The sequence below is a fragment of the Diceros bicornis genome, chromosome 40, assembly GCF_020826845.1.
Source record: "Diceros bicornis minor isolate mBicDic1 chromosome 40, mDicBic1.mat.cur, whole genome shotgun sequence".
NCBI lineage: Eukaryota > Metazoa > Chordata > Mammalia > Perissodactyla > Rhinocerotidae > Diceros > Diceros bicornis.
The window spans coordinates 16,325,865-16,349,208 of NC_080779.1; the positions used below are offsets into that span (position 1 = coordinate 16,325,865).

Sequence of the window (23,344 nt, forward strand, 5' to 3'; positions counted from 1 at the left end):
TTCATTTCTTCCTCCTCCCCCCAGGGCATCTGCTTGGGGTGTGGGTTTGGAAGGAGGAAGGAAAACACAACGAAAGCCAGCATCATCACAGAGTTTGGAGATTCGAGATTGTGGAAGGGAAACCACTGTGCATGGGGGCTGGGTGGACATGCTGGTGGGGCAGGGAAAGACCGGGAATCCCAAAGGCGGAGGGCGAGTGACACAGCCGTCAAAATAGATGGTTACAAACAAGAACAACACAGAATCATCATTTGTTCCAGTTGGGTATTTTAATTAAAAAAACATGTGAGCCCCAAACCTACTCTATAGTGTCTGCTCTATAACGGCCAGGCCAGGAAAACAGAAAACCGAAGACCTTGGAGTGTGGCACACTCCCGCACCCACCTTACCACCTAGTGATGGGAGTGGGGTCCTCCCTCCCGGACCGGCAGGCTGTGGGGCATTCCGTCTAACTGAGCCCCCTCCTCACACCGTCCTCCCACCATGAACCCAGAGGCCTGCGTTGTCTCTGCCGGGAGAGGGGTGGTCTTTGAGGAGGTGGCAAGGGGGAGGAGACATCCCAGCCATGACTCATGGCGGGGGCGGGGGGGGGGGATCTTTAGTCAGAGCAGAAGTGGGAGGGGGACGGGGCGGACATTCTCTTCTCCCTCCCTTCTTACCCCAGCCTTGGGCTTTCACCCAGTTATCAGGGGTAGGGGAACAGGGGAGGGAGGCAGAGGGGAGCCCCTTTACGGCTAAATCAGGCCTCCTTGAGCCTGTGTTTCAGAGCTGAAAAGGGGACAGTCCCAAAGCAAGTGGCATGGAAGGGGTGACATACATGCAGCCACCTTAGGCAGAAATCACAGTCCTGGCCAGAGCGCTGGGCAGGGCCCCAGGGATTGTGCCACTAGAGCAAACCTTTGGCAATGCACTCCACTCCCACGTGGACCCTCCCAGCAAGGTGCCCGCCGTTCTCCCCAAAGAGGGGAATAGGCGCAGCCCAGCATGGCACTCTGGGGTCTGGAGCCCCTGCTGCTGAGTGACTTTCCCTCCTGAGCCAGGAGCCCAGCTGGCCAGGCCTCTCTCCTCCCCAACGAGCTGGAAGGCCATGGCTCTCAGTTCGGCAGGTGATACCAGCCCCACCGGTCAGCAAGACTGGACCTGACTATCCTTTTGTGTGCTCTGTAATTTGCCCCTGGAATCAGCCATTAAGTCATTTGCGGAGCTGATGCCAAGGATAAGGGCCCATATCAGCCTCTGGGATCTGTGGCCCAGACTCCTTGGCTCTGTTGTGGGCTTTGCCGCCTCAGCCTCCAGACTGGCCTGGTAGGGCCTGAGGGACAGGGCACTGCATAGCCTCATTGCCTTGGAACCAATGTGGGCAAGCAGCTGGTCGATTATGAGCTCCCATCTTACAGATGGGGACACTGAGGCATGAGAGGGTGACGTGGCCCCAGGAATCTTTGGAGTCCCTGGGGCTTCTCTCCCCTGCGACCCCTCTCCCTTGCAGCACACTCAAGCTACAAGCTCCATCTCAAAGATCGTGGAACTGCATATAAATCATGCTCCAACACACACACGGACACATCAACAAACTATTGTGAAGAGTTCAGCGTCTACAAGCCAAGTGGAGGGCTTGGGGGTCCACACGGGTCCTACTGTAGTCCTCCAAGAGAGTCTGGACACAGGGGTGTGCAGGGGAGTCGGAGGGGTCTTACAAAGGGTGTAGAGTAGTGACTCAGGGGAATGGGGGCCTAGGGGGTGGGGTTCTGAAATCCCATGCAGCCAGGGGTGGGGGTGGGAGCAGCTCCTGCTCCAGGACACTGTCCCCACCCACTTCAATTTTTCTGCTGTCAGAGTTCAGCTGCCAACATTTCTTTGCCCCAGCCCAGGGGCCCAGATCCGCCCCCACCCCACACACACACCTGGGGCTCACCACATCCGGCCCGAGGGCTGGCTGGGGTGGGGGCGGGCAGAAGGGATGTGGATGAGCTCCCCACTGGTACTGCTAGCCGCCTTGCTCAAGTGCCATCCCGGGTCCCTCTGTCCAGGGAATCTGCTGCGGGCCCAGGGAGGGCTGAGAGGGGGAGTGGCGCACGGAGGAGGCAGATCCTGGTAGTCCTTCTCCCTCTTCCCCCTGGTGAGGCTCCTGAAATTCCCACCAGGCCCAGGGGAGAGCCCGGCAGCGTCAGCAGAGTTCCCCTTCGAGCGGGCCTGTGTCTTGGGGAAGTGCTTGACCCTGGGCCCTCGGGGTTTCCCTGGGCCCCACTCATAACTGGAAACTTGTCATAGGCGTCCTGCCTCCCCCTACCCCAAGGCCCGGGGGTCCTCCTCATGCCAATGCCCAGGGGCTTGGGGTCAGAGGAGGATGTTCTAGCCTCGCTTGGCCACGAAACTGCCGCAAAACCCGGAGCGCTGGTCTCAGCCACGTAATGGGGGAGGGGGAGGGGAAAGAAAGCCCCTCCTGCCCAAGCTCTCTAAGTGGAAGAGAAAAGGGACACCCCAGCACAGCTCCCCATCCTCCAGTGTAGAGATCACCCCTAGCAGCAGGCGTGTGTCAATTTTTGTCATAACGAATTCCTAGGGGGGAAAATCCAGGGAGGGGAAGAGAAAAGGGAGAGGAAGCAGGGCGAGGGGCACCACTGGCCCCAAGTTTCTGGGGATGGGGATGTGCGTCTGAGAAGCGCAGTTCCCAAGGCCTGAGCAGCACGAAGCAGGTCAAGGGTGGGAGCGCTCTTCCAGGCTGGGGCGCAAAGATGGGAGGGGGACGTTTGAGCCCCAAAGACCCTGGTAAACACCTTCCCTCAAGAGCTGGTCCCCAGCTATCTCCCCCCGGGCACCCCCTCCCCCAGCCGGCCCCAGTCCCCGGACCCGCCCAGCCTGCGCCCCATGTGACGCCGCGGGGGCGGTGCCGGCGACTTCCTGCTCTGCCCTTGTATGGTGACCCGGGAGGCCGGCCCACGGGTACTTAAGCCCCGACGCCGCAGAGGGCGCCCAGAGCAGACGGCTCGGGCAGCGCGGCCGTCACGAGAGCGCGGAACGCGAGGGGAGAGGGGAAGGGAGAGGCAGAGGCAGCAGAGAGGGAAGAGGAGGAAGACGACGCTGCCCCAAGCTGGCCGCTATGGGGCTGGAGGCGGCGCACGAGCTGGACTGCGGGGCCCTGGGCGCGCTGCTGCGGGAGCCGCGGGAGGCCGAGCGCACACTGCTGCTCGACTGCCGCCCCTTCCTGGCCTTCTGCCGGCGCCACGTGCGCGCCGCGCGGCCCGTGCCCTGGAACGCGCTCCTGCGGCGCCGCGCGCGCGGCCCACCCGCCGCCGCCCTCGCCTGTCTGCTCCCCGACCGCGCGCTGCGGGCGCGCCTGGCCCGCGGGGAGCTGGCGCGGGCCGTGGTGCTGGACGAGGGCAGCGCCTCGGTGGCCGCGCTCCCGCCCGACGGCCCGGCCCACGTGCTGCTCTCCGCACTGCTGCACGAGACCCGCGCCGGGCCCACCGCCGTGTGCTTCCTGCGAGGTGAGCGCCGGTGCCCCCGCCCGCTGCCCGCCCCTCTCCGACCTCAGCCAGGCCCCGCCGGCTAACTGTGCCCTTACCTTCCCTGCAGGAGGCTTCGATGGCTTCCAGGCCTGCTGTCCCGATCTGTGCTCCGAGTCCCCTGCCCCGGCAATGCCGCCTTCTGGGGCCGAAAACAGCCGCTCCGACCCCAGGGCTCCCTTCTATGACCAGGTTAGTTGAGATCAGGGCTCTTTGTCACTGTCTCCCTGGCCCCCTATGCGGGATAGGCGCCTCTGGGGAAACAGTTGGCCACTTGTGGATTCGAGGAGTCTGGCCATGTCCACACTCACCTGTGTGTGTGTGTGCGCGCGCGCCTGCATGCAAACGGGAGCACACCTTTGTGTGCGTCTCTGTGGGTCTGTGTATGTCTGCAGCATATTTGGGGGCTTGAGAGGGACCTGTGTATCTGTGAGCGCATATCTCTGCGTGTCCCCTTGTGTACTGCTCGTATTCCTGAGTCTGATCCCTGGTCGGGACTGGCTGAGGGCTCCTCTTGCCCCTCCCTGTCTCTGCCGGGCTGGTGCTCAAGCCCTCCAGGCCTGGGCTGAGAAGACCTCACCCCGCCCCGCCCCCTTCCCCTCCCCCTCCAGGGCGGCCCTGTGGAGATCCTGCCCTACCTGTTCCTGGGCAGCTGCAGCCACTCATCGGACCTGCAGGGGCTGCAGGCTTGCGGCATCACAGCTGTGCTCAACGTCTCCGCCAGCTGCCCCAACCACTTTGAGGGCCTTTTGCGCTACAAGAGCATCCCAGTGGAGGACAACCAGATGGTGGAGATCAGTGCCTGGTTCCAGGAGGCCATAGGCTTCATTGGTAAGAGGGGCGCCTCAGCCCTGGAACCTGAACGGGCCCCAGGGGAGGGGCCTGGGGCACCTGTCTCCTCTCTTGCCCGCCTTCCCGTCTGACCCCCCCCCCCCATTTCCCTTGCAGACTCCGTGAAGAACAGCGGAGGCCGGGTGCTGGTACACTGCCAGGCGGGCATCTCTCGCTCTGCCACTATCTGCCTGGCGTACCTGATCCAGAGCCGCCGCGTGCGGCTGGACGAGGCCTTCGACTTTGTTAAGCAACGCCGAGGAGTCATCTCCCCCAACTTCAGTTTCATGGGGCAGCTGCTACAGTTTGAGACTCAAGTGCTGTGTCACTGAGGCCGGGCCCACCATGCTGGCTCCTCCAGGGCTGAGGCACACGTAGCCGCTGGTTCCTGGGGGGAGCTGACTGGGCACAGCTGGGCCCCCCACAGTCCCCCTCACCTCAGAGAGAGCTGCCCCTTCCTCAGAGTTTGAAAAGCCCCCTTGGGCGCACTGCGAATGCAGGAATGCTGGACTTTCTCACTGATGCTCTTCTGCTAGGGGTTTGAGGGCCGGCCCTCATTCAGGGACGAGGACGGAGGGTCTGTCTGCTTCCCTCCTCCCCATCCTCTGGCAGAAACTGACTGGACTCTACACCCACGGACTCCCACTGGTCCCACCACCGTGTTGAAGCCCTTGGCAGCCTGAGAGCTCCAAGGAATAAGCTGTGACAACCCGGAGCCCCGTCTGGGGGTGGTCCACCCGGGGCCTGGAGCCTTGAGCTGTGCTCCTGGGGCAGCTGGGATCCGGGAAGTGATGCGTGTATCGTGTGTGGACCTATGCTTGCGTGTGTACGGATGTGAGCATTTCACGCCTGTGTCGGCGCTGGAAAGTTATTTGTGTTCAATTGACATTTAACACTCCCTCCCCCACTTCCTCCTGCCCTGTGGGCGGGGGTTGGAAACTTAGCACTTTATATTTATATGGAACATTGATGTGTCAATAAAATATTGTTTTGTTTAAAAAACTTCTGAAGCGTCTGGTCTCAAGTTGATTCCTGGGAAAATGCTCAAAAGCTATTTCTTAATCAGACCTCAGCTTTCCTTGTGCCGGCCAGGTCTGGGAAGGGGCAGGTGTGACCTCGCCGCTAGGAGGCGCCCTCCCTGCTCAGCTCTCCCTGTGCTGGTGTCATTTCCCAGGCAGCACTCTGTCCCTGGAGCTGAAAGAGGTTGTTCCCGGGAGGCTGGCGCCCACCTTATTTTTGTTACTGGCTTTGGTCCTGTGGGGAAAAGGCTGTGAACCCAGTGCTGCCCTGGTCATCCTCACTCCCTTTTTGGAGCGTGTGGAGGGATGTGTGTGTGCACCCAGTTATATGGCTGTTCCTATGGGTGCGAGTGTCTCTTCTTGGTCGGCACACACTTGCATGTCGAGTGTGTGGGTGTTCCTACACACCTGCATGTGTCTGAGCGTGTGCCCGTGCGTGTGGCTCTCCCGGGGCTGTGTGTATGTGTTAGGCCAGGCCTCCACTTCCCCACAGTAGGGCAGCACAGCCTCTCACCTCTTCTCCCATAGCCCCAGGCTGGGCCCCCAGGCCTCAGAATGTCCGTCCATTCAGCCCCTGTTGCACAGCTCCTTTTTGTCCCTGGAAGGCACGTGGCCTGGTCTGGTGCAGAGGACATGTCACCGAGGATAGCCTTCGTTGCTCTTCACACCCACCCAACTATGCAGCACTCTTCACTGAACACTGGTTACGTGCCCGGCACAGGACTACCCTGTTTGGGGAGGCCTGAGACATGAGGCCCAGCCCGAGCCAGAGGCAGAGGGGTGCCCGCCGAGGCTGGCGGAAGTGGGTGCTGTGATTTGCCTGAGAGCAGGGTGTGCTGAGGCCCTCCAGGACGGCTCTTCGAGAGCCGATCCTGCTTCAGCCTCCACTCTGACGTTCCCGGCCACTCGGAGTGTCACCTAGCTAACTCTATTTTGTCCTTCCAAACTCAGGTCACCCCTACAGAATGCGGTCTCTTACCTGGTGCATTCTGAGTGCCTGGCAGGGTACACCTGAGCGGGGCCGTGTAGTTTGATGGTCAGGGAGCCAGTTTTGCTTAACCTTGCTGTATTTCAGTTTCCTTGTCTGTAAAATGGGGTTTTATCGTGAGCCCCCACCTCTTAGGGTGGTACCGAGAATTACACAAGCCAGTCCGTGTACAAGGCTTAGCCCAGCACCCCACACAGTAGGTGCTCAGGAAATGTTAGCTCCCAACGGCCCGAGAGTGAAGTTGTGCAGCTGTGCCTTTCGACAGGCCGGCTGCTCCTGAGGGCAAGGCCTGTGGTCTGCTCAGCCTTGTGCCCGGGGTCTGGCACAGGCCAGCACGTACTCCACGAGGCAGAATGAAGGCCAGACAGCTGGCCCCCGGTGCCTGGTGGCCTCCACTCTCTGGGGGTGGGTGGGGGGCTCCCTACTGAGAACAGAGCACAGCTGGGGTGTGGAAGCCCTGAGTGGGCTTCTGTTTGGACCTGCCCAAACCCCCACACCCAGCTCGGGGTGGGTGGGGGGCCTCTGGGGCCCTGAGTCATTGAGGCCTTCCCACCCCCTAGCCCCATCTCACACACTGCAGGGCTGGTGGCTGAGGCCCCTGCCACCCCTCCGTCACCCCTACCCCAGCCCATCCTATCTCTGCTTCACCCCCTCCCACCCCACCCACCCCCCTCCCGCACCCTCCCCTCCCTGTGTTAAGTTTGTCTTCCAAACTGCATTTCTTTCTTCTTTCTTCTTTCTCTCTTTCCTTCCTTTTTATTTATTTTTAATTATGGTAAAAAATATATATAACATAAAATTTACCATCTTTACTATTTGTAAGTGTACAGTTCAGTATCATTAAATGTATTCACATAGTTGTGCAATAGATCTCCAGAACTTTTCCACCTTGCACAAGTGAAACTCCGTACCCATTAAACAACAACTCCCCAGTCCCCCTCCCCCCAGCCCCTGGCAACCACCCTTCTCCTTTCTGTCTCTGAATCTGAGGACTCTAAGACCTCATGTAAGTGGAATCACACAGTATTGTTCCTCTTGTGACTGGCTTATTTCACTTAGCATAATGTCCTCGAGACAAACTGCATGTCTTAACTAAGAATCTGTTTCTCTACCCAAGCAGGCTGATTATTTATTTTTATAATTATTTTACCGCGCGCTCACCCAAAGTGGTCACTCGGTGCGTTCTTGCCTATGTTAACTCCCTGCATCGCATTCTCTGATTCTGACTCCTGCCTGTTGAGAAACGCTGGATTCCAGGCCTGGCAGGATGCTGAGGGGCACTTGTGGACAATAGCAGGTGATCTTGGCTCTGTCACTTCCCTTCACGGGGCGTTGGTGAGGGAGTGTCCCCAAATCCTATGCCTCCAGGATTTAAATCCATGTGGGCCCCTTGAGGGCCCCAAGCTCTGAGGATGGGCCTCTTGAGAGGCCAAGGGGTGCAGAGGAAGAGGAATACAGGTAAGGAGCTTTAGTTTCTGAATGGGTGAAATGTGCATAAATGCCGCTTTGCAAAGTTGTTGTGGGGATCACAGGGTAGCGTCCATGTGAGGGTCTAGGTACCTGGAAGTTCTCCCTTTCCACACGGCGGGCTTCTCTGGGGTGCCGGTTATACCGGGTGTTCAGCTTGGGAACTTTTCCTGACCCTGCACTTGTGATGGTCCACTTTTCTGCATGTATATTAAAATTAAAGCTTATGAAAACATAGTCACCTTTTCCTCCTTCCATGGAGAGACTGGGGGCACCTCAGGGTCTCAGGCAGCTTTTTTCCCACATCTAAGCACAGGGCGGGGGCAGGAAAGGGGTCTCCCCAGGTCGGAGTATGAAGTCCCTCCCGGTGCTCCCGCCTCAGCACCTTTCTGTGATGTTTCTCTGCCCCCTGGTGGTAGGAAGGGACCTCAGCAGAGGCACAGCCCCACGTGGGACCCCCACCCCCGGCTGCCTTGTGCCCAGCTTCTCTCCACCCTCTCGCTCACTTCAGCCAGGCCAGGAAGGATCTGAATGGGTCCAGAAGGCTCGGCCTGGGCTGGGGGTGGGGAGCACATGAGAGAGTGGGTGGGGCTGTAGGGTGGGGCGCAGGTGGAGATGGTTGGGGTAGAGCTGCAGAAGCCAGCATTTAAGGGGCGGGGGGGAGCACTAAGTCTGCACTTAGGCTGCCTTGCCCTGCCAGGCATTTGTGTTTCTGCTTGGTGAGGGGCCAGAGGGGGCCCACCAGAGGCAGCACGAGCATGGGAGGCCTCTGGCCTTGGGTGCTGGGTCTGCTCTCTTTGCCAGGTAAGCGGGCTGCCTCGTTCCAGCCTGCAGAGTGCTGGGGAGAGGCCAGAAGTGTGTGGCTAGAGCCTGCAGGAGTCTGAATGGCTCAGAGGATGGGCTCTCCAGGGAGTGTTCCTAGAAGTCACCTCCTGGGGGTCCCAAGGGGAGGCCTCCCGAAGACCCCGGTAGCAGAGGGCCTGCCTTGGCAGGAGTTAGCAGGTGTGGCACTCCAGACATCCTTGTCCTGCTGGCCGTGCCAGGCTTGCCCAGGCTGAGCCCATTTTCCAGTAGCCTGGGATGAGAAGGGAGCCATGGGGCAGGGTTGGAGGCTAGCCTGCACCCTGCCATCAGTGTTGGAGCCTGAGGTCCATCCCTGCCTCCTTCCTGCTCACTGCCCTACCTCATACACACCCAGATGCTCAGAGCATGGGGATGCCTTTTGGAGCCCAGTGTTGGTCCTGATAAGAGAGCTTCCTCCAAGTCATCTGGGCCTTGGCACCAGCTGGGGCTGAGAGGGGAGGCCCCCAGGGCTCTTTGCTGGAGGTCTCCCTTTGTGAAGGGCCTGGGTCTTGCGGTCTGACACCCCACCCCCACCCCATGTCCTGTCGTCCTGTCTCACCAATGGGGACACTTCGGGCACCGGTGCGTACGCACCTCTCTTTCTGGGCCAGGTTTGATCCTAGGAGCACCCTCAGCCTCCAGCTGCTCAGGAGCCTGTGGGCTCAGCTTCTCAGAAGGCCTCCTCACCCCTGAGGGGACCCAGACATCTTGGGACAAGGACATCCCTGCGATTAACCAAGGTGAGGACACTGTGTCTTCTCGTGGGGTAGAGGAGGTATAAAATTGTCCGTGTAGTGGTGAAGGCCATGCTGAGTGCTCAGATGAGCAGAAGAAGCCAGGAGAAAACATGCCAACTCACTCAGTGGGCTCTCGGTGAGCAGGAGTTCTGTGGGCAACCTCTTCAAAGTCTATTTTTCTGTATCATCGCTGCTGGGTTATTACTTCTATAAGAAAGAAGAAAAGTGTAGAGTTTTAAAGATGGCCTGATGTAATTATTGGTCTGGGGTGGGGCCCCCCCAAGTCTGGCGTTGAGCCAAGTCATTAGTGGCTGTTTGGAAACAGGTCACCACCTGGTGCGGGACTGTGCGCAGGTGTGAGGGTACGGGGCCAGAGAAGCACGAGGCTCAGGGCCTGCCTGTCAGGGGGTCTTGGCTGAAGAATGAGAAAGGATAGAGGTCCTGGGACAGAGCTGGTAGAAACAGACTGGGGTGCAGATGTTGTAGCTGAAGCTGGGGGGTAGGGAGGACCTTGCCCTGGGGGGATGGGAAGCTGCTGGATGTGGGGATGTGGTAGCCACTGTGTGGTCTGCCTGTCTCTTTCTCCTCGGAGCCCCAGCACTGCTGAGCGTGAGCTGGCAAGATGCCACCTTTGGGTCACTATGACTGGTTTGGAGGTAGCCAGAACCCATCTGAGGCTTCCCTGGCATTGATTTTCAGCGGCCAGGGAGGACACTCTCAGCTAGGGCTGCTGGTGGCCCAACAGCCATCCGTGAGCCTCTGAATAGCAGTCGCTGATGCCCTTTCCCAGGAAGCACGCCCTCCCCGGCTGCTGCGAATGTTGGCTGCTAAGGCCTCACAGCTGAAGGCCCTCAGCTAGGGACGCCTACACCGTCCCCTGCCTGGGGTGGCCCACAGTGACTTATAATACAGGACACGGGCCTAGTCCCCTGCCTCAAGGTGGGACGAGGCTGTGGTGCCATTTGGGGTCTGGAGCTCCCTGGGATCAGGCTGAGGCTACGCTCCCACTGAGCCCAGTTCTCCCCCAGCGCTCTCCAGCTTTCCTCACTCCCACAGTGAACCACTTGCAGATGGCTCCCCGGCTCAGGCTTGCTTCCTCCGAAGCCAACCCAAGGCACCTCCAGGGTGTCCAGAGCTCCTCTAAGATTCCTTGTGGGGCTGACACCCTAGTAAAGAGGCTGGGAAAAAGGGCTGCCAGCTGTGGCAGAACACGAAGTTGGAGAGAGGAGAAGCAGAGACAAGCCGAGATGGGGAGGGAACGGGGGAGAGGGGGAGAGCCGGGCTCACAGGGGCCAGTACTCATCTCCTATGGTGGTGCCAGGTGGAATTTCTGTCACCTGCCACTGCGAGGGTCCTGAATATCACACAGATGGGTAGGAATTAGATGGGGATGAGGTGGGACAGGAGAGCCCAGGGCATGTTCCGAGAGGAGTGTGGCTTGGGCTGCAGTGGGGATGAAGGAGACAGCTGGAAGCAAAGGCTGCTTTCTGACAGCAGAGGGCCTCGTGCTGGAGCGAGGAGTTGGGACTGGACTGTGTGGGTCGTGGAGCTGTGGACTGTAATTGAGCAGGGGAAGGATGTGATCAGGCTGAGAAGCACCACACAGGTTTGTAGACTGGGACTCAGAGGGGCCGTGTGACTTGCCTGAGGCCACACAGCCTCAGAGCCCAGGGAAGCTCGAGCTCCAGAGTTAGAGGAGGGACAGAGCCTGGGGTTGCTTGGCTTGTCAGCCAAGGCCTCCACTGGACCTGTCTGTAGAGTCTGTGTTGTGGGCCCACACACATCCCTCCCTCCCTTCCCAGGCCTCATCCCAGAGGAAACCCCGGAGAGCGGCTTTCTCGTTGAGGGGGACATCCTCCGGCCGGTGAGTGTGAGCACGCACACACGTGGGTGTAAATGATCTCACAGGTAGTGTGAGAGGCCTTTGAGCCCACCCCCAGGCATCATGGGGGTGTGACATGTGAGGGATCCATCTTTGTTGCTCATAGCTTGATAGCACCTGTTCTTGCTAAAGTCAGAGCGAATGTTCTATTAGGAAAAAGCCAGCCTGAATGCTAATGGAGGGTACCATCTGGAGTAGTGGCAGCAGTCAGCCCGGGAGAGCTCCCTGAAGGAGGGGGTTTGAACTCTCAAGACCCAACTTGGTACCCTGCCCAGGGGAGGTGCTTGGGAAGTCTTGGGATGAAAGGAGAGATGAGCACAGGTTGGCAGAATGGCTAGCGGGGCTGTAGGGAGGTGTGGTAGTGATGATCTGGGGAAGACAGAACAAGGAATAATACAGACCCCATCCTGGCAGGGGCTGAGGGGCGGAGTCAGAAAGGGAGCAGGCTGCATGGGAGTTGGGGCCACTTGCCAGCGAAGGGAACACACTGTTCAGGAGATCAGTGCTATCTTTTAGGAGACTGGGGACGGTAGGAGGCTCCTGAGTAGGATAGTGACCCGGTGACAGCAAGAATGTTCTGTGGATTGGAGGCCACCCGCTGATGGCGCAGCATGAGGCTGACTGGAGAGCCAAAGGCTGGCCGGGGGCTGGGCAGGAATCCCAGGGGCAGGGCGAGGACCCTGTTCCCCGTTACCCAGTGAGGGCAGGGGGAAGAGCAGAACCCAGTCAAGCCTTTGGTAGCCGGTGGGGCAAGGCCTGCTGGTGCGCTGTGAAGCCTACGCTTCAAAGAGTTTTTGTGGCAGAAGAATGGAGAAAGGGGTGTTGCCTTAGAATTAGCCCGAGGAGGACCTTGTCCCCCTTTCCACCCGCACATTCAGGGAAGCTCGGCGAGCTGGAGAAGGTGCGCTGTCAAAGTGCTCCCTGGGGCTCTCGGGGGAGCTCTGAGCCCTTCTGAGCTGGGCCACCCTGGGGTGCTGGGGCTCCTAGCCAACCTCTGTAGGGACGAGTATTTTGTTTATTGTTTTTTGATTTGTTTAGTTTTTGTTTTGTTTAGAATAAGTTGCAAGTTCTGTATTATACAGAACAAAGGGGTGTGTTGTGCACCGTAATTCACGCAGCTGGCCTGCTGACTTCCCACACTTCTATCCCATTTCTTTCTTTTTTTTTTTTTGGTGAGGAAGATTGGCCCTGGGCTAATGTCTGTGCCCATCTTCCTCTACTTTATTTGTGGGATGCCACCACAGCATGGCTTGATAAGCGGTGTGTAGGTCTGCGCCCACGATCCGAACCCACGAACCCTGGGCCACCGAACCGCGCAGACTTAACCGCTATGCCACTGGGCTGGCCCCTCTATCTCATTTCTAATGGCTTCCCACCCTCACATACCTGGGGCCTGCGTCTCACATCCCTAGGCCTCTTGTGGCCTGAGGTGTGGCATCCTTGGGGGCAGGAAGCTTGGGTAGCCTGGTTCCCTGAGCTGCCCTCTCTCCTCAGAGTCCCTTCCAGCTGTTGTCAGCTTCCAGCAACAAGTGGCCCAAGAATGACGGGGTTGTGGAGGTCCCCTTCCTGCTCTCCAGCAAGTACGGTGAGTGAGCATGCAGGCCTCCCTCACTGCCCCAGCCCCTTGGTCCCAGTGCAGCCTGGGCTCCCCTCTGGGTTTTTCCCCTCTTCCTCACCACCCCCCCTCCACCATCACCACCCATTCCTATTCCCGAGGGCCTTCTTTTTTTTTTTTTTTAAGATTTTATTTATTTATTTTTCCCCCCAAAGCCCCAGTAGACAGTTGTATGTCATAGCTGCACATCCTTCTAGTTGCTGTATGTGGGACACGGCCTCAGCATGGCCGGAGAAGCGGTGCGTCGGTGCACGCCCGGGATCCGAACCCAGGCCGCCAGCAGCGGAGTGCGCGCACTTAACCCCTAAGCCACGGGGCCGGCCCCCGAGGGCCTTCTGAGCTGGGAGGGTTAAATCCTGGAAGAGCGGATGGGGAAGGTACATCTAGCGACTATCTGATCCATTCTGAGACCAAATGGCCCAGAGGACAGTGACCTACCCAAGGTCACACAGCGGGGTCTGCCTGGAGCCCAGCTTTCTTCCCCAGCACTATCATGCTGCCCTTTCTTGATGTTCCATCCTGGGAGAGTGATGTGAAGCTCAGGTCCCCGTCCCACGGCAGACTTCAAGGGGTCATGAGGGCTCTGGGGGCTTGGCTGGGGGTTCAGCCGGGGTGTCTCCTCCCCAGACAAGCCCAGCCGCGAGGTCATCCTGGAGGCGTTTGCCGAGTTTGAACGCTTCACGTGCATCAGGTTTGTCACCTACCAGGGCCAGAGGGACTTCATTTCCATCATCCCCATGTCTGGGTAAGTGCTCCTGGGCTGCGTGTGTGTGTGTGTGTGTGTGTGTGTGTGTGTGTGTGTGTGTATGTATGTGCGTGCGCAAGGTGAGTTCCTCAACTTTCTTCTGAGCTCAGCCTGGCATTACCTAAGCCATTGTCTAAAACTTCTCTCTGGGCCTGTCCTCCCGGGTCCAAAGTCCCCCTGCCCACCCTGAGTGGTTTGCCCAATCTGAGCCTGACCTACAAACACTCAGGGCAGAAGGTCGGGCAGACGAGGGGAATTAGAGCCTTGACCCTCCTTGACGAAGCCCTCATCTCTGGGGAGACTTCATGGTCTTGTAAACGAGTGCAGGTTTTGTGGGACAGACCTGGCCTCGGATCCGGTTTCCACAGTGCGGGAGCTGCCTGAATTTGTGCAAGGTCCTTAACTTCTGAGGCTCTTCTGCCATCTCTCTGAGATGGGGATAGTTGGCAATACCTATTTCCTAGCTTGTTAGGGTCCTCAGATAATGTGTGTGAAGCTTTGACTCAGGGATCCCCACCTGGGTATGTTCACTTAATGAGCTGCTTCTGATACCGACTTGAATCAGTTCCGACCTCCTCCTGCAGCCCAGGCTGGTAATGGGGTCCCAGTACACCCATGTCACAGAGGGTCAGGCAGTGAAGGGACTTGGGAACAGCAAACCTGGGACTAGAGTCCAGGGTGGGGACTATCTGTTGGTACTCATTCATCCCAGGACTTGGGGGGAGGGGGAAGGGGCCTGGGTCTGCTCTGGCTCTTTCTGGGCCGGTGCCCACCCTGTTCTCTCTCTCATGGGCCTGTAGGTGCTTCTCTGGTGTGGGACGCAGTGGAGGGATGCAGGTGGTATCCTTGGCACCCACCTGTCTCCAGAGGGGCCCAGGCATTGTCCTGCATGAGCTCATGCATGTGCTGGGCTTCTGGCATGAGCATGCACGGGCTGACCGGGACCGCTATATCCGTGTCAACTGGAATGAGATCCTCCCAGGTAAGCCGGGTCGTGCACAGGTCAGGCTGGGCCCAGGGGTCCTGGGGAGAGAGGGCAGCAGGAGTGGTCCGGGGCCTGAACAGTTGCCTGGCCATTTGGGTGAGGTTGGCCATCTTCCCCCCGACCACCTGCTTGTCTCCCGTGGGGAAGGTGGGGTTCCTGCTTCTCTCAGAGACCTGGAGAGTAGTCTAGGTGCTGCTGCTCTGGGCTCCAAGCCTTCACCTGCCCACCCACAGTCACGCGTGAGCTAGGGCGACGCCGTTTGCTTTGTCGCATTTCTCCCCACTGTCACCGTCACTTACCTGAGGATGGGGTTGGTGGTATCTTGTGACCTTGCTCAATGTGCACTCAACTAGAGTCCCTCATGGGCCAGATACTGCTGTGTGGGGTGGGGGCAGGGACTGTGTTCCAGCTGCAGGGGCTAAGCTAAGACAGAAGCCCTGGAGATGGTAGGCTGTGTGTGCCCAGTGCCAGCCGGAGAGGGCTGCGGGTAGCACTGAGGGGTTCGGGGCCTGTGAGATGGGCACTGATGGGCATGTGGGACAGAGGAAGCACAGGAAGACCATGATTCAGGAGGTGAGAGGAACAGAGACAACTGCTTCCTGAGGGAGGGGAGCAGAGGAGCTGCATGATCAGGAGTTTGGTTTGGGGTCAGGGAGCGGAGTGGGAGGAGTTGAAAAGCTTCCTGCAAGCAGAGGGCTGGGTGCTGCCGCTGCCGAGGTTAGCCAGGTGAAACGGCTGGGGAGGAGGCCCAAGCAGACCAGCACGCAGGGAGCCCCCAGAGAAAGGGGTGCTTTGAGCGACATGGGTAGCCCCTTATAACGGGATAGGGGATGGAGAGTGAGATCAGATATTAGTCTAGGGAAGTGGGGGCGAGGGGTGATAGTGACTCTGTACCCTGAAAATAGAGACGATAATCCTTCCAAGTGCTCATGGAATACTTGTGAAAACTTACCAGATGATAGCCATAAACTTCAAATTTGAAAACGTGGAGTTAATACAAACGTTCTGATCACGATGTAAAGTAAAAAGTAGAAACTAATAACAAATCAAAAACTTCGTCCACTTGGGAATTAAACAACAAACCTCTTAGCTCTGGGTTAAGAAATTGCAGGAATTCTAAAAAAAAAAAAAAAAAGAGTATTCACACAGAACCAGTGGCTCACAGCTAAAGCAGTGCTCAGGGAAAATGTATAGACTTAAATACTTATATCAGCAAATAGAACAAATTAAGCATTTCAATCCAAGTTAAGAAAAAAATCAAGGAAAGCAGGAGGGAATTAATGAAGGTAAAAGCAGAAATTAATGCGTTAGAAAACAAACAGCACTAATAAACTCACAAGCTGTTTTCTTAATATAACACAGGTCAAAACATTCAGCTCCCTAATGGAAAACACTGCTTAAGAATGGAGAAAAATGAGATTGTGTTTGTATTTAGTGAATATGCACAGAACAAAGTCTGTGAGGATATACAAACTGATAACAGTAACTAGCTGAGGGTGGGGAGGTGGGAACTTGAAGGGGGATGGAGCGGGAGACGTTATATATTGGTTAACATTTTTTGATTTTTGAACCAGGTGAATATATTGCCTATTCAAAATTAGGTTCAGTAACTCAAGGGTTTTTAAAAGGAAGAGAAAAGCATTCTCTAGGGGCAGGTACTTCGGGCAGGTGATGGCGTAGCAATGCCATTTGACTAGTGATGAGAAGGCTGCTGGTGCCCGTGGGGAGGGTGTGGAAGGGGCCGGCTGGGCCTGGGGGTGTTGGGGGGGGCAAAGATGGAGGTGCAGGTCGTCTTTCAGAGGCTCACTGTGAGGGCAGTAGAGAAGTTGGGGGAGGGAACCCTGCCCCTCCCGGGCCTGGAGGGCCCAAGTGACAGGGAGAAGCGCGTGCTCTGGCCAATGGGGGAGTGCTGGACTCCAAACCTGGAGGTGGGTGCTGCTGGCCCGCGGCAGGAACAACAAGATGGGCTTGCTGCTGGGGACTGGACGTTCACCACAGCAGGTGACGGCCTAGCAGGTCTCGAAAGCCCAGTTGAGGAGTAGTACTTTATCTCACAGGCAGGGGGCATCCAAGCTTTCACGTCTGAGCAGCGTGGAAGCTCTAGGATATACAAAGATAGTCTCACACCAGGTGAGCTTGAGAGGAGGAGACGACTCTCAGGAAGCAATGGTGGGCCAGCCACAAGGTCTCTGCGCTTCGACATCAGCTGGGGTTCTGGAGCTGTCCCGGGGCAGGGGAGGAAAAGGCAGTGAAGGCATGAAGAAGAGGGGCACCAGGGGAGGGCAGTGCAGGAGGAAGCACGTTTGGCCCCCTCAGCTTAGGTGGCTTATGAGTTCTCAGAAGTCCCTATCGCCCTCCCTGCCCCTCCACCTGCTCCGCCACCCCACTGGCCCCCTTTCCCCCATTGCCAAATATTTTTTCAGGCTTTGAAATCAACTTCATCAAATCTCGGAACAGCAACATGCTGGTGCCCTATGACTACTCATCAGTGATGCACTATGGGAGGTGAGCACCCCTTTCCGTTTCTTCCTTCCCTCTGCACTGCCTTGCCAGCCCCCCCTGTGATCCGGACTCAGGCCGTCACCTGCTGGGTTTCAGGCTTGCCTTCAGTCGGCGCGGGCTGCCCACCATCACGCCGCTCTGGGCCCCCAGTGTCCACATTGGCCAGCGATGGAACCTCAGCACCTCGGACATCACACGGGTCCTCAGGCTTTATGACTGCAGCCCGAGTGGCCACAGCCCCCGTGGGAAAGGTGAGTGACGGGGGGCAGAGTGATCTGAAGAACCTGGAGAAGGCTGCTGTGTTGAGGTGCGTCGAGGAGGGTGAGGTGGTGGTGAGGCTGCAGCAGGGAGCAGGGCGAGATCACCAGGGGCTCGCCACAAGAGATGGAGAAAAAGCATTTGGAAAAAGTTAAGACTCACTATGATTAAAAATTCTTAGCAAATAGGAATAGAGGTCACTTTCTTAATCTTAACATGGGTATCTACCAAAAACCCAGAGCAAAAATCATTTTTTAATGTCAAAATATTAAAATCAGGAGCAAAACAAATTTTTCCACTACTATTCCCTCTATTCAACACGGTAGTGAAGGTCTTGGCCATGGCGCTACGGCAAGAAAAAGAAATTAAAGTCTGAGGATTGGGAAGGAAGCCCAAACTGTCACTATTCATAGTTGCATCGAAAGGAACAAAATCTATCAATTACTAGAACTGATAAGGATTTTAAAAGGTAAACATAATTAATATATAAAAATCAATTGTATTTCTGTATATCAATAGAAAACATAATTTTTAGAAAAGATACCATTATAACAGCGATAACAAAAATAAGGCCCCAAGGAATAAATCTGACAGAAACCGTATAAACTCTATGGAAAATTAACCTTTATTAAAATAGTTAAAGATACTTAAATACATAAAGATATATATCCTATTTGTTAATAGGAAGACAATGTGAAAATGTCAATTCTCCCCAAACTGATCTATAGATTCAATAAATTTCCACTGAGAAATCCCAATGAGTTTTTTGACAATCTTGATAAGGTGATTCTAAAACTTATATAAAACATGAAAGGCCAATAATAGCCAAGACACTCCCGAAGAAAAATAAAGTGGAGGGACTTGCCCTAGCAGATATCAAGATATATAGTTTATAAAATGTCTTCATATAAATACATAACATATGAAATGTATACATGCATGTGCATTTATATATATGGATATAAAATGTACAGCATATAGAATGTCTTTATAAATGTATAGCATTGGTGCAGGGATAGACAATTGCTCGCTGAAACAGAATGGAGAGTCCAGAAATGAATCCTACTCAGAAGTGGAACCTTGATAAGGGGGCACTGACGGTCACTAGGGAGAGAGGAGACTAGCTATGAAATGGCTCTAAGACAACTAGTTCTCCATTGAAAAAAATGAATTCCTAACTCACGCACAAATAAATTCCAGATGTATACAAGACTTACATGTAAGCAGAAAAGCTTTAAAACTTCTAGAAGCAAACATAGTAAAATATCTTCATGACCTTGGGACAGGTAAAGATTTCTTAAGACACAAACAACACAAACCATAAAACTGGGAAGATTCATAAATCCAACTACATTAACCATAATAACTACTATTTATCAAAAGACATAAAAGTGAAAATACAAGTTACAAATCAAGATAATTTTTACAACACATAAATAATCATATCCAAAATATCTAAACAACTTCTATATGTTAATGAGAAAAAGATAAACCACAAAGTAGAAAAATGGGCAGGAGACTCAAGTATCTCACAGAAGAAACCAAATGGGGACTAAACACAAGCCCTTCAACTCATTAGTAATGGAGGAAGTGCTAATGAAGACTACAATACCATTTTACACCCCTAAATTGGCAGAAATTTAAAAGCCCGAAAATACCAAATACTAGTAAGAATATGGAGCCACAATAATTCATACCCTGCTGACAGGAGTGTAAATTGCTGCAACCACTTTGGAAAACAATTTGACCTCTCGTAAAGTTGTGCGGACCCTATGCCCCAGATCCTACTCCTAGGTCATCTTGCATGTGAGAACCCCCAACCCAGCCCTGGGTAATCACTAATCTACTCTCTGTCTCAATAGGTTTGCCTACTCTGCACATTTCATATAAATGGAATCATACAATATGAGATCTTTCGCGTCTGGCTTCGTTCACTTAGCATACTGTTTTCAAGGTTTGTCCGTGTTGTAGCATGTGTCAGCACTTCGTTCTTTTTTATTGTTGAATGACATTCCATTGTACGTATATATCACACTTTTTTTTTTTTATTTTTTTGTGAGGAAGATCAGCCCTGAGCTAACATCCATGCTAATCCTCCTCTTTTTTGCTGAGGAAGACCGGCTCTAAGCTAACATCTGTTGCCAATCCTCCTCCTTTCCCTCCCCCACCAAAGCCCCAGTAGATAGTTGTATGTCATAGCTGCACATCCTTCTAGTTGCTGTATGTGGGATGTGGCCTCAGCATGGCTGGAGAAGTGGTGTGGCGGTGTGTGCCCGGGATCCGAACCTGGGCAGCCAGTAGCAGAGCGCGCGCACTTAACCGCTAAGCCACGGGCCGCCCCTATATCACACTTTTTTTTATTCATTCATCAGCTGAAGGATATTTGGGTTCTTTCTAGTTTTTGGCTATTGTGAATAACACGACTATGAACATTCATGCACAAGATTTTATGTGGGTGTGTTTTCTTTTCCTTTGGGTATAGACTTAGGAGTGGAATTGCTGGGTCTTCTAGTAAATCCATATTTAACTGCTAAATTGTTTTCCAGATTGGCTGCATCATTTTTCATTCCTACCAGCAGTGTATGAGGGTTCCAATTTCTCCACACCCTTGCCAACACTTGGTATTATCTATTTTGATTATAACCATCCTAAGTGAGTGTGAAGTGGTATCTCATTGTAGTTTGTTTTTTTTTTTTTTTGGTGAGGAAGATTATCCCTGAGCTAACATCTGTTGCCAATCCTCCTCTTTTTTGCTGAGGAAGATTGGCCCTGGGCTAACATCCGTGCCCATCTTCCTCTACTTTATATGTGAGACGCCTCCCACAGCATGGCTTGATAGTTGGTGCTTAGGTCCGCGCTTGGGATCCAAACCTGTGAACCCTGCTGAAGCAGAGCACATGAACTTAACCACTATGCCAGCAGGCTGGCCCTTCATTGTAGTTTTTTTTTTTTTTTTGGTGAGGAAGATTGGCCCTGAGCTAACATCTGTTGCCAATCTTGAGGAAGATTGTCCCTGAGCTAACATCCACACCAATCTTCCTCTATTTTGTATATAGGATGCTGCCACAGCATGGCTTGATGAGTGGTGTATAGGTCTGTGCCCAGATCCAAACCTATGAACCCTGGGCTGCCGAAGCGGAGCATGTAAACTTATCCACTATGCCACCAGGCCAGCGCCCTCTCATTGTAGTTTTGATTTGCATTTCCCTGATGACTAATGATATTGAACACCTTCTCATGTGCTTATTGGCCATTTATGTATCTTCTTTGGAGAAATGTCTGTTCAGATCCTTTGCCTGCTTTTCAGTTGGGTTGTCTTTTCATTGCTGAGTTGTAAGGGTTCTTTATATATTCTAGATACATGTCCCTTATCAGATATACCACTGGGAAATATTTTCTCACATTCTGTAGGTTGTTTTTATATTTTCTTGACGGTGTCCTTTGAATACAAGCATTCTTAATTTTGGTGATGTCCAACTTATCTATTTTTTCTTTTATCACTGTGCTTTTGGTGTCATATCTAAGGCTTTGCCTAACCCAAGGTCATGAAGATTTAATCCTATGTCTTTTGCATGTGACTATCCAGTTGTTCCATCAGTCTTTCTTAGACTCTTTCCTATATATAATATCAAATATTATATACCCTTTTTTAGTTAAAGAATAGGAGATGATATGGCAAGAGCTTTGTGGGTAACTATCCTAGAGGTTTGACTATCATGAGGAACAGAATTGGGAGGTTGCTGGAAGGGGCTGTGGGTCAAGAGAAGGTTTATCAAGATGGCAGACATGTGAGCGCGTCTGGATGCCGAAGTGACCCAATGGAGAAGGAGAAAGGGTGGATTCAGGGGGCAGAGGGAAGAATATGGAGAACATTTGAGGAGGAGCTGCCCTTGGTGGGAGCTGAGGAGCTTCGTCAGACCTAATGGGAAGGAAGACAGACAGATTCTTGCATGGGAATCGTGCAACGTGCAGATGAAGGGGCTTCTGTCTGAGGGCTTCGATTGCATAAAGAGTGAGGTGAGGCTGGGGAGAAGGGGATGGGTGTGAAGGAGAGGATGTGAGGCTGCTGACTGGAGAGCAGGTGAGGAAACCTGTGAGAGACAAACGGCGGGGCTGCGGGTGGTGCCGGGGCAGCTGGCTGCCCAGGTGGAGGCATCTTGCAGTACTTCGGTGACTTGGTCCTCCAGGGGTGGGGTTTTGTAGGCAGGTCTGACAGACGGGGAGGCACTTGAGAATGTCTCCAAAGGAGTGACTGCAATGAAGGCTGTGGAGCCCAAGCCAGGTGAGGAGAGTGGTCTGGAAGTGAGGAGCTTGGAGCAAGAAGACATGGGAGTCCGTGGGCTCAGCCGGGCTGCAGAATCGTGATACTGAAGCGAGTGAGCAGGAGGCAGAGGCGGCCACTGTCTGGGCTGCCCGGACTGAGGCTTCAGCGGAGGTGGTTTCTGGTGCTGACCAGGTCCGGCAGGGGAGTGGGCTGTGAGGTCAGTGGGAAGGAGAAGAGTCGCTGGTTGAAGCATGTCAGCTCAGATGGGTCAGCGTCAGTGGACGGCAGACTGGGCTCATCGCGAAGACGCTGGTGCGTGGGCAGGAGTGACAGGGCGGGGAGCAGCACTCAGGGTAGGGCAGTCCGGCCAGATAATGTGGGGCAAAAATGAAGAAGAGTTAAACATAGCGGGTGCAGCCACGGTCTGGGAGTGTCAGTGAAGAGCACGCGGGACCCGCCCCACCGAGGGCCTGGGGGCCAACAGTGCTCAGCCGCGTCCTCCTGATGTCCTGGGTCTAGCTAGAGCTGTAAGTGCAGGAAAAGTGCTTGAGGAGGCTTTGAAAACGGGGTGAGAGGGGGGTGTTGCTGTGCAGAGAGCAGCCCCAGGAGGGGTTAGACAGTGCTAGATAGGGAGGTGGGCTGACCATCAGAGCAGCCTGGGGCGTGAGTGGGAGGTCACAGAAGATCCCAGTGGCCTGTCCTTCTGGTGCTGACCTCTGGGGCCAAGTGGGGAGGGAACGGGATGGCTCTTGGCCCTGGTCTCTAAGTGGGGGTTGGGAATTTTGGTCTTGAAGGTGTTTGGGCCGTGGCTTAGGGGCGTGGTGGGTTATCAGCCCATGAGCTGAGTTTGTATCGCTATTGAAGAAAGCTGACGGCAGCTCCGGCTCTCGGCAGCTGGGCCACACATTTTCCTTCTGTGATGGTGGAACATGACCTCTCTTTCCTGCTCCAGGGATCCAGGCCCACAGCTATGGTAGGAGCTCCACTCCTGCCTCTAGACCACCCCTGCAGCGGCTTCTGAAGGCATTGTTGGCGGAATCCAGGAGCCCCGACTCCAGTGGCCCCAGGGCTGGAGGTCCCCATGTTGCCGCAGGGCGTGGAGGGAGCCTACACGGGCAGGAGCCCCCTGCCCTGAGGAATTTCGGTGTGGAAGCCTCAGCAAGGCCACCTCAGACCCCAGCTTCCTCCCCAAGGTCAAGGCCTGGAGGAGGCGCTCCTGGTTTTGCTCTAGAGCGGTCCTGGCAGGCCCAAGTACCCACTGTACCCCCAGCCCCATCTCTAGAAGCAGAAGACCAGCCAGCACCTATCCGGGCAGCTTTGGGGAACCCAGCTCTGCCAGGAGCCCGTGTACCCGGAAGTCACTTCAGGGGAATGCCCAGAGGTCGATCCTGTGGCTTCTATACCCAAGAGTGGGGAGGGCATCCTCTGCCCAGAGGAGCCAGGTAGCACAACCCTTGACCCCTCTGGGCAGCACCCCTGTCTCCTAGCCCCAATCTAGCCACCTTGTCTGAGGCCAGGCCTCGCCCTCTACCCCTTCCTTCCTCCTCATTTCCCCCAAGGGCTCCTGGACAGAGGAGCCCTCTGGGTCTGTGAGGGGAAGGCAGGCCTATTGGGGGATGCCTGGCTCTGCCTGCTCTTAACTTCTGCCCCAGCCCTGGAGGATGCCGGGAATGGGACGTGACATTCTCCAGGACTCGAGGGA

At 55.1% G+C, this 23,344-nt stretch overlaps 2 protein-coding genes across 2 annotated transcripts; both read left to right on the forward strand.

Annotated features, from left to right (window-relative positions):
* Positions 1 to 2,976: 2,976 nt before the first annotated feature.
* Positions 2,977 to 5,339, forward strand: DUSP2 (dual specificity phosphatase 2). Its single transcript, XM_058534554.1, has 4 exons — positions 2,977 to 3,488; positions 3,577 to 3,698; positions 4,118 to 4,337; positions 4,455 to 5,339. Exons 1-4 carry the CDS (start codon positions 3,101 to 3,103, stop codon positions 4,667 to 4,669), a joined length of 945 nt encoding a protein of 314 aa, XP_058390537.1. The 5' UTR covers positions 2,977 to 3,100; the 3' UTR covers positions 4,670 to 5,339.
* Positions 5,340 to 9,189: 3,850 nt separating this feature from the next.
* On the forward strand, positions 9,190 to 23,149 carry ASTL (astacin like metalloendopeptidase; the record flags this gene model as incomplete). The annotated part of the gene is made up of 8 exons (XM_058534640.1): positions 9,190 to 9,394; positions 11,194 to 11,255; positions 12,768 to 12,858; positions 13,516 to 13,633; positions 14,434 to 14,615; positions 17,042 to 17,123; positions 17,217 to 17,371; positions 22,595 to 23,149. Coding segments are annotated over 8 exons (1,389 nt in total), but the record flags the coding sequence as incomplete, so codon positions are not given.
* Between the last annotated feature and the right edge of the window lie 195 nt (positions 23,150 to 23,344).

Coding starts and splice junctions, on each gene's coding strand:
- DUSP2 (XM_058534554.1), top strand. CDS start 3,101: ATGGGGCTGGAGGCGGCGCACGAGCTGGACTGCGGGGCCCTGGGCGCG. Junction 3,489..3,576: donor CGCCGTGTGCTTCCTGCGAG/GTGAGCGCCGGT, acceptor CCTTCCCTGCAG/GAGGCTTCGATGGCTTCCAG. Junction 4,338..4,454: donor GGAGGCCATAGGCTTCATTG/GTAAGAGGGGCG, acceptor TTTCCCTTGCAG/ACTCCGTGAAGAACAGCGGA.